This window comes from Epinephelus fuscoguttatus, linkage group LG9 (genome assembly GCF_011397635.1).
Source record: "Epinephelus fuscoguttatus linkage group LG9, E.fuscoguttatus.final_Chr_v1".
NCBI lineage: Eukaryota > Metazoa > Chordata > Actinopteri > Perciformes > Serranidae > Epinephelus > Epinephelus fuscoguttatus.
This window is the reverse complement of record NC_064760.1, coordinates 30854645-30865401: the sequence shown is the minus strand read 5'-3', so window position 1 is coordinate 30865401 and position 10757 is coordinate 30854645. Positions and strand designations below refer to the sequence as shown.

Here is a 10757-nt window from a genome sequence, read left to right as displayed (position 1 = left end):
TTTCTTAGACTGCAGTTGGTCTGTGTATGCATTATGTTGCTCTGCCCAACCACTTTAGCAATTTGTGTGGGTAATACATCTCCAGTTGCTGCACCACCTAACAATGAATAGGAACAGGTCTTGAGGAATCCAGTCCTTTGTCTGTCTAGCTGGACCAAGTCTGATTTTCAGGCATGCTCATGTTTCTTTTCATCTTAAATATCACCCCCATTATTATCTTATCATATATCTGTCATATTATCAGCCTCCCAAACGTGACATCCATCTTTGACCTGACTGGCATATTATAATATCCTTCCCATCCCTGGTTTCACCTCGTGTTTCAGAGAAGATTTAAGGATGAACGGTATCCTCGACCATGCTAGGTTTGTTACATCCTCACTAAATGTAATTGCCTACCTAGCCTAATCTTGTGTGGTTTATTTTGTTACAGCACATTTGTCATAAATCATGTTGACTGCTGTCTGTGATGTCTTTTTGGACAGAGTTGTCTGTGGCTTTCATTAAACCTGACGTACAATTGAAGATTGTCAAACCTGTTTTAGAGGTGACACATGCTACTAAAGTCAGATTGACATGTGACATCACTGTGATGTTACAAGGATAATAACATTTTATGATAGTATAGAAGCCATCATAACTATAGTTCCTTGATCAAATAAAATGTTGCAGAAGAGGTGCCCAAGATTTCTGATATTTAAACTTAGATTTTAAGCTGTTCAAACGTCAGGCAATCAAAAGATTAAACAAACAGAGAGAGCTGAAACAGAAACAAAACTTGGAAATAACATGATGCAACATGGCAATGCAGTAATCAACATATTTCTCTCATGTATGGCATGCACTTTTTACAACACGTGGCTCTGACAACATGTTGTTTACTCTGATGGACTTTCACCTCTTTGTCTGACAAGCGGCAGAAGTGATTGTCATAATTCCCACAATACACTCAGATGTTTCCAGATCACATCAGGAATTTACTGACATCATTAACTGGAATGTGAAAGCACCTCACACAAACACATACACAGTTACATCACGCCAGATCAGAATTCAAAAGCAAACCTCCATTCCCATCCCAGTCAAAAATATTCCAGTCTCATCTCTTCCTTCTACAAGTCTATAGCATGACACAACGTAGGCCTATAGTTGCCTCTTGCTCATCAACAGAGGACTTAAAGACTTGTTAGAAAAGCTAAAGTAAACAGTCGAATAGCAAAGAATACGATTGGACAAATACAAAATATGTTCTAAATAATATTAGAGACTTTACTGTCCATTAATGAATGTAATAGCATCATAATGATGGTTGTTTTTCAGAGAGACGTCTGTGAAAAAAATAAGTTCTTCTGTTTCATTGTGAATTTTCGTGGGTCATGTCGTATATGGTGTATTTTAAAATGTTATTTTGTACAGCTGCTTCCTTGGCCATGTCTCTCTTCTAAGAGAGATTTTTTAACTCACTGAGACCCCCTTGTAAAATAAACATGAAATAATAAAAATATATAAACTATTAGTGTTAATGATGTTGTCTGGTATTGTTGCTTTGTTGGTGAAAAGCACAGAAGTAGGCTATTATAACATTTCTGAAGACCAGACAAACACTAATGAATATAGTGGGGGGAAAAGTGGGACTGACTACCCAAGGCCCCAATGGGAGGGGAGCCCTTAAAAAGCCTGGAATGAGGGATCTATGTTTTGTTTTTATTTTGTCTTAAGGAAGGGTCATACATATTTAAATGATTGTATTTTGTATTTATTTTACCGCAGATTTTTAAAGAAAACATGGCCTCTAAATTACAGCATTAAGCATAGCCAGAAAACGTAAAATCAGAAATTATCATTTGATTTTCAAAATTCCATTGATCCTTGGACACATGATGATAGTTCATCAAAATCATTTTATTCTACGTCTCGTTTAAAATTTGGCCAAAAATCCACCATTTGCACAAACTAACCAGCGTGTGCGGCAAGAGAAAAAGAAACATTTTTTTTCAGTTCCAGGATTTTGTCTTTTGAACGTCAAAGGGTACTCAGAGAGGCTCAAGGGAAAATATTTGTAACTTTGGGAAGGGTAAAGAATAAAGAAAAAAAGTCATACTCAAGCCAACTCTGATAAGTAAAGAACAGTCCCTAAAAGGTTGCAAAATGGTTTAGTCATCTCTTGCACCAGGGTTAGTCTCTAAACACAGCTAGAGCCAAGTGACTGACGGCTTATGCTGCTGGGGCACCAAGATACACTGTCATGTCTTTCCCCAACAAAGGGAAATTTGGGTTCCAAAAAAGAAAAGAAAGAAAGGAAGGAAGGTGACCTTGGGTCACTTGAAAGGTGTCTCCAAATAAAATGTATTATTATTATTATTATTATTATTATTATTATTATTATTGTTATTATTATTATTATTATGGGCAGGGGGCCCACAGGACTGCTGAAGCATAGGGCCAAGAGTTTGGTGCTACACCCCTGGTTGTAGGCTGCTCTCAGACTATCACAGTATATGGTCCCCTGGAAGGAACAATAAGGGAAATATTAAAAGTCTGGATGGGAGAAAAAAATCTTTGTCTTATAACGTTAGTTTACGAAAAAAACGTTTTAAAGTTGTGTCATTTGTTTTTTAATTGTGCACACAATAATGAAAATGTTAGACTGCATGCTTACAGGTCACGAGCAGTGTTTTGTCATAGTCTCGAAGTTTTATGAGGATGTCGCTTCTTTCTTACAGTTTACAAGTTAAATAATAGTATGAGTGTTTGAATATTCTTATACTAAAATTGTGCTGTTAAATTTACAGCGTCAAGTTATCATTTGTAGGAAATACCTTTTTATTCTGAAGGATTCAGGCCGGAAGTCGTATTGCTGATGCTGCAGGAGGGCACGCGAGCAATTAACGGCCCCGTGTATTTCCTGGGACAGCGTCAAACTTTTCTGGGCAGTGAGCACGACAGTAGGTCCTATTTCGGTCTCTTTTATTCTTTAAAATAATTTCCTCCAATAAAAATCAACCAGTATGATACTGCTACCATCTTTTTTGATTATTTCCCATGTCATAATTGTGATATTAACTTTTAAATTAGGTGACGTCGTGCACATAATCTGACGTAATACCATGATACAGTTAATTAGGCTAACGTTACTTCTAAGTAAGCTAACGTTAGAGACATAGCTCAGCTTTGCTGGTTTGTACCGTTGTATTTTTTCGCAAGAGAAGTGAAATGTAACACTCTGAAATAGTGCATGACGGGTGATGAAATAAAAAGCCTAATGTAATGTAATGGGGACATTTTAAGAAGCTATGGGTAAAAGCCTGACATTAAAGAGGTACAGACCGCAGCTCGTGTTATGTGTCAACTCACCCGCAGGTGCCAGTGTAGCTAAAGGACCAAACTGAAAATGAAATAAGAGACATGCCAGCCTGAAAGTAAACAGGCACTGCGCACACAGTGGTTACAGCTAGCAAACAATGTTAAAATTAAAGGAAACAAATACCCAAGAACACCCCGAAATAATTTTCATTTTACAAACAAAAGGCCGTAAAAACAAAGATGATGTGTCGGTGGAAGTCAGTCAAAGGTGGCGGAGTACCTCTGATTATACAGTCGCCTGGAAAGCGAAGTTCCTCTGGACTTTTCTTTGCTTCTGGTCGATCATGGGAAAGTTTGTCATCAGGTCACTCACATAAAAGTTGAACAGGATCGCAGAACAGGAGAGATGAATGCCAAGGTAAGATGACTAGACTGATCTGTTCAGTTCTTTCTTGTTTAACTCTCTATTAGGTTATTATTGTTATGCTTTTTAAAGATATAGGAGTCCATTATAACAGCGAGGAAGTGAACAATAGAACAGAGAGACTGTTAATGTAAATAAAATGTAAAAATAATGTACAATTAATAATGGTTATTGATTAAATTTGATCTGGATGTTTTCTGCATAACAAAAAATGTTGTCAGTATCATGAAACCTGATTATTTTATGTACATGCAGCTATTTCATTAACTTTGTCCACATGGATAAAAACGTAGCTAGTGGCTCTGTGTTACTTTGTTAATAGTGAGTTTAAAATGTGTCTTGATGTTGACTTCATTAATGCAAATTAGTGTGATTTTGTAATGACTGAGATTGAGGCATCATAACTGTTCTCTGTGGTGTAAGCCTGCAGTTTTGGTTATTGAGATGTTGCGATCTTTTCCTTTTATTTTGGTTTTATGTGCTAATTTACTGTTATTCAGATAGTTTACATGTTTTTGTGTTGTCAAATTAATGGACTTAAATTATAACATTTACTAATTGCAATATCAGTTAATGGCTTTTTGTGTCATTAACTTGAGACTTGAAATCTCTTTTGGCTTGTGCATTCAAGAGTCATCTGTACTGATTTTGCTCATTTGTTATTTCCCTCAATCTCTGTCTGTCACCACCTCACCCTCTCTCTCTCTCTCTCCCTCTCACTCGTCTTCTCTTTGTTATTCAGATGAAGATGTTTATTTTCGGTATCATCTGTGCATTATGGCAAGTCAGTCATCAAAATCCAATGGGCCACTGGACTCTGATGCCCCACAGTATGTTTGATCTCTGTGAAAACACATCACTCACTTCAGGTTTAAATAATTCTTCTTTAACCTCTTTAAATCTCTGTGTGTCCTCTGTTAGTTTTGGTCGTGGAGGTGGATGGCACTTTGGGCCAGCAGCCACTGAGCTGCCTAGAGTTTCCAGAGGATCTTATGGGAAGAGGCGACATGAATGAGGATATTTTTTGGAGGAGGAACGGAGTGGAGGAAGAACAGACAGGAAACACATATCTACTGCAGCTGGAGGAAAGCTTAGGAGGGGGAAACTACACCTGCCACCGCAAGGATGGATCGCTCCTCAATTACACTGTAGTCCTGATCCAAGAGGATGAGACTAACAGGAGGAGGATCCTTGTGAAAAACGGCCAAGGTAGAGTCTAATTTAAAATAGAGCAGCTTGAATTAAGCACATTTAAAGTTTTTCAGCTGATAGTTTGTCTCTTGTTTGTTTATTGTCTTCCATCTCTGCTTGTTTATGTTATTTTTCCCATTAGAAGATTATTTAGAGTGCTCTGCCCAAAATTACAACGGAGAGTTCCACTGCTCTTGGACCTGGCACAGCAGTCGCGTAGGCAAAGTGGCATTTATCAAAGCTCGACGGTAAGCTTCCAAACTGCTGAAATGTATTCTGTTTCGCCCTCCAATAATAACACACTGTTCAGACTCATGTCAAAGCTGAGACTACACAGTGACATCTATAAATACCTCCTTATGTAAGGAAACAAATTTAGGATCAAGGTCACGTCATGGAATCAGCTCTCAGATAAAAATAATACAGCTGTAAATGTTCCCGAATGATCTATGTTTTGCATCTATAATACTTATCAGTAACTGCTCTTCACCTGTTTGTCTTTGAAAAGTTGTCACAGCTTCTTGGCATGAAAATCAAAGCCAAAATGATAAAAACCAGTGTGTGTTCTGAATTGAAAAAAACATATTTTTACACTATTTTATGCAGTGTGACTGATGACAGTGGCACCCAGTGTTCTGTGGATGCCAGTGGTCAAGATTGGACATGCTCTTCGGGTCAGAGTAACTTCAGATGTTCAGTGGACGACAGCGGACGCAGGATTTTGTGCGTAGACGAGCAGCACTGCCCCTATGCTGAGGAGACCCAGCATATTCACATCAATGTCTACGTGACGACGGAGCATTTCCTGGTGGAGAACTACTCGAAACACTTTTACCTGTCAGAGATCTGTGAGTTTTTATTTTTCTGCACATAAGACACTGCTCTTTTTCATCTGATTGTATCCTATCTTTGTTTTAATCTTTTGCTTTCACCCTCGATAGTGAAACCCGATAAGGTGAATATCAGTAAAGTCAACACCACGGTGATAGAGTGGAGTTACCCGAGCTCTTGGAGCAGTCCCTACTCCTACTTCCCCCTCACTTTCCAGATTGCACAGCTCAGGAGGGGTTGCAAAAGGTGTGACAACCCGTGCACTGGCTTAAAAGCCACTAAGGTGAGAGGAACCAGTTGATTGTAGTGTGAATTTTATACAAAAAAAAGAACTAAAGCACAATGGAAAATCTTTTTTAAAATGTCAGGTTTGCAATAAGATATTTGTGTCAAATGACAGGAAATCCCACAAGTCATCAAAGAACTGCACTCAAATGGGTACATGTTGCCTAACTTGAGTGATTCAATGTCATTTATTCTGATTTCTTAGACCCTGACAGTCCACTTGACAGACATTTGTCAGTTTGAAGTCAAGCACAAAGCTAAGGCCATCTGTGTCCGGGCTAAAGATGCTTTCTGTGACTCACAATGGAGCGAGTGGAGCCATATCAGGTCAGTGCCTCCAAGTGGTATAAAGGGGGAGATTCAGCTTTCATTCCCCCTCTAAGGCGCTTACCAGATATCATCAGGTTTTTCCAGCTTTTTTCAGCCACCTGACTCTCATCCTGCCAGAAAACCAAAACATGTATACTTCCTTAGTAGTTTTAAGTCTCTGCTAAATTGTCTGTTGTCTTTTTTACCTCTTGGTTTCTTTAGGAAATATATTTCAACTGCTTTCTGTGGTGTCTTTTAATTGTCAAAGACTTTATAAAACTGGCATTTGCTTGAGATATTATTTTTATTTTAAAAAATGTCAAATGCAAGAAAATAATGTTACTGTTTATTTTTTTTTTTTTACTTACGTTATTACTCGTTCTGCACTGATCAATTGACTATTTTACATTGTTACCTCATTGACCGCTTCAAGCTAGACCTCAGGAATTCACATGATACAGACAAAGGTTATTTCAGACTGATTTCTATATTTGTTTTCCATTACAGATTGAAGAAACACAAGAAGAACAAAAAGAGCAAACGTCAGCAAGACAAATGATGAACTTCAGGAAAACAAGAATCCCAAACTGGATATCTTTTCAAATGTTATGTTTATTATTTATATGCTTTTAATATTTGTGCCACCTTATATTATGTAGTTTGTAATATGTATCTATTCTTTATACGCAAAGAAATAAAATATTCAACACAATCTCTTTGTTTCCAGCCTAATGAAGGACATCACTACCTCACATTTTTTTAAATGGGTTTTTCTTTGTTTCACAGTTACAATCAGCAGCTTCGTCCTTGTCTGAGCCATAACAAGAAGAATTCATTTTTACTCATGTTTAACTTTGTACAAACTTTCTTATAACACCACATTCTCATAATTCTTTAACAAGGCTGTACTGTACAGTCTAAACACCAAACACACATTTGTAGTGAAGAACAGAAACCTCAGTAGTTGTTTCTATTTGACCAATAAACAACAGGTTTAAATGTTGTCAGCTGATCAGAGTTTGATGGCTTTCCCCTAACCAGTAAGGTGAGAGTGTGGCTTTTGGTGGAAACTCTCCTCCTCGTACTGCACCAAATAACAGAACCGTCGCTTTGAAATGTGTCCGTTGCCTGTTCTCTGAAAGCAGATGCAGCACGCGTGGTATTTCCTCTGTCACATGCCAAGAGACACATGTAGCTTTTGCATTATGTTCTCCTCTCATCTCTTTCTTGCTCTCTCTGTCTTTCTCCTGAGTACAACTATTGGTTTGTCTCATGTAGCACCAAATTTTTGGACTTATCCTGTGTCTGCTTTACATCATAAAACTCATTTACATTGGATCAGCTGACAAACAACAAAACTTAAAAATCAAGTGTTCATTTCATATGGAGCTTTATCCCTATCTTTATTCAAGAGAGTGGTCTATCAGTTTGAGAGCATTTTTTATTGATTTCATGTTCAAAAACCCTGCCCTCGCACTCAAATAGCCTCTGCTTGCGCTTGGATCTACTCTGTTTCTGCTCAAACTGTGTGCTCGCACTCAGATACCATGTTGCTCGCACTCAGATACAATGTTGCACGCACTCAGATACAATGTTGCTTGCACAGATTTCCTGCTTGAGCTTCGGCTTTTCTCCTCACACCCAAACTGCCCTGGAGGGTGGGAGTGGATGAACCCAGTTAAAGAGTACCCGCCCAGACGGGATGCTCTAATACTAAAGCGAGCACGCCCACAAGGAGGCAGGGATCATTTCATTGGTCAACAGTAAATCTGGCATTCTATTGGTTGGGGGATTTTGACAGGGTTATTACACAAAAAAAATCCAAGTGCAGGGCAGAAATCTGAGAGCAGAAATTCCATGAGCGCACAGAAACAGCGAGCAGGAAAAGCCAAAGCTTGAGCAGGAAATCTGTGCAAGCAACGTTGTATCTGAGTGCGAGCAACATTGTATCTGAGTGCGAGCAACACGGTATCTGAGTGCGAGCACACAGTTTGAGCGGAAACAGAGTAGATGCAAGCACAAGCAGAGGCTATTTGAGTGCGAGGGCAGGGTTTTTGAACGTGAAATCAATAAATAATGCTCTCAAACTGATAGACCACTCTCTTGAATAAAGATTGGGATAAAGCTCCATATATTTTATAGCATACAACCTAAAGTAAAAGGAATAGTCTATTCATAATCCCTTAACTACTAATATGAAAACATCGCTTTGTTTCAAACATCCCTTTGCACAGACTCCCACACACAGTATGTTGATAGTTAAGTGCTAACAGCCCCCCTGTTAGCATTGACCTCTAAATCGCAAAAAGGGGCTGATGTGTCTGCTGTTAGGGAACATCACTGCCGTAACTTAGCAACTTTCAGTATGTTTTCCCCCTGACAGCAGAGGAAGTGTCTGTGTTACTCAGCCTTATTGTAAGGCTGAGTAACACAGACTTATCATTCTTATTGTAAGGCTGTGTTACTCAGCCTTACAATAAGAATGATTAAGGTTTCACTAACAGCATGATACTATATTAGTCCTCTGCTTGTGATACTCTTATCTTAGCAGTAACTGTAACAGTACAGAAGTATTCGGTTAGTCTAGTGCAGTTGTTGAGAGTATTTTTGGGTTGTGCCCCTTAAGCAATGTCAACAGATGACCCCTCATCACAGGAAGACATAAATTGTGAGCAGTTAAGCTAAAGAATTATTGTATGTTCTTCTTTTTAAGATAGGTAGGTATCTAGTATTATACAAGAAAAATAGCAAAAATAACAGTAAATCTAGAGCTTTTTTGCGAAACAAGAATATTGTTAATTTCTTCAAATTAACTCTGCCTAGACAGATTACTACATGTACACATCAATGAATCAGAAGTATTAATATATACAATACAGACCAAAAGTTTGGACACACCTTCTCATTCAATGCGTTTTCTTTATTTTCATGACTATTTACATTGTAGATTCTCACTGAAGGGATCAAAACTATGAATGAACACATGTGGAGTTATGTACTTGACAAAAAAAGGTGAAATAACTGAAAACATGTTTTATATTCTAGTTTCTTCAAAATAGCCACCCTTTGCTCTGATTACTGCTTTGCACACTCTTGGCATTCTCTCCATGAGCTTCAAGAGGTAGTCACCTGAAATGGTTTCCACTTCACAGGTGTGCCTTATCAGGGTTAATTAGTGGAATTTCTTGCTTTATCAATGGGGTTGGGACCATCAGTTGTGTTGTGCAGAAGTCAGGTTAATACACAGCCGACAGCCCTATTGGACAACTGTTAAAATTCATATTATGGCAAGAACCAATCAGCTAACTAAAGAAAAACGAGTGGCCATCATTACTTTAAGAAATGAAGGTCAGTCAGTCCGGAAAATTGCAAAAACTTTAAATGTGTCCCAAGTGGAGTCACAAAAACCATCAAGCGCTACAACGAAACTGGCACACATGAGGACCGACCCAGGAAAGGAAGACCAAGAGTCACCTCTGCTTCTGAGGATAAGTTCATCCGAGTCACCAGCCTCAGAAATCGCAAGTTAACAGCAGCTCAGATCAGAGACCAGATGAATGTCACACAGAGTTCTAGCAGCAGACCCATCTCTAGAACAACTGTTAAGAGGAGACTGTGCGAATCAGGCCTTCATGGTCAAATAGCTGCTAGGAAACCACTGCTAAGGAGAGGCAACAAGCAGAAGAGATTTGTTTGGGCCAAGAAACACAAGGAATGGACATTAGACCAGTGGAAATCTGTGCTTTGGTCTGATGAGTCCAAATTTGAGATCTTTGGTTCCAACCGCCGTGTCTTTGTGACACAGAAAAGGTGAATGGATGGATTCCACATGCCTGGTTCCCACTGTGAAGCATGGAGGAGGAGGTGTGATGGTGTGGGGGTGTTTTGCTGGTGACACTGTTGGGGATTTATTCAAAATTGAAGGCACACTGAACCAGCATGGCTACCACAGCATCCTGCAGCGACGTGCCATCCCATCCGGTTTGCGTTTAGTTGGACGATCATTTATTTTTCAACAGGACAATGACCCCAAACACACCTCCAGGCTGTGTAAGGGCTATTTGACCAAGAAGGAAAGTGATGGAGTGCTGCGGCAGATGACCTGGCCTCCACAGTCACCGGACCTGAACCCAATCGAGATGGTTTGGGGTGAGCTGGACCGCAGAGTGAAGGCAAAGGGGCCAACAAGTGCTAAACACCTCTGGGAACTCCTTCAAGACTGTTGGAAAACCATTTCAGGTGACTACCTCTTGAAGCTCATGGAGAGAATGCCAAGAGTGTGCAAAGCAGTAATCAGAGCAAAGGGTGGCTATTTTGAAGAAACTAGAATATAAAACATGTTTTCAGTTATTTCACCTTTTTTGTTAAGTACATAACTCCACATGTGTTCATTCATAGTTTTGATGCCTTCAGT

At 39.1% G+C, this 10757-nt stretch overlaps 1 protein-coding gene across 2 annotated transcripts; it reads left to right on the top strand.

Moving 5' to 3' along the window:
• The first annotated feature begins 2955 nt into the window (after window positions 1–2955).
• On the top strand, window positions 2956–7042 carry il12ba (interleukin 12Ba). 2 transcript variants are annotated; one of them, XM_049586103.1, is made up of 8 exons: window positions 2956–3721; window positions 4470–4557; window positions 4649–4936; window positions 5061–5166; window positions 5525–5766; window positions 5860–6032; window positions 6240–6361; window positions 6851–7042. In XM_049586103.1, the coding sequence occupies exons 1-8, from the start codon at window positions 3710–3712 to the stop codon at window positions 6900–6902; spliced, it is 1083 nt and encodes a 360-aa protein (XP_049442060.1). In that variant the 5' UTR covers window positions 2956–3709; the 3' UTR covers window positions 6903–7042. The 2 variants fall into 2 exon arrangements, with proteins under 2 accessions (XP_049442060.1, XP_049442061.1); XM_049586104.1 differs by lacking the exon at window positions 4470–4557.
• The last annotated feature ends 3715 nt before the right edge of the window (window positions 7043–10757 follow it).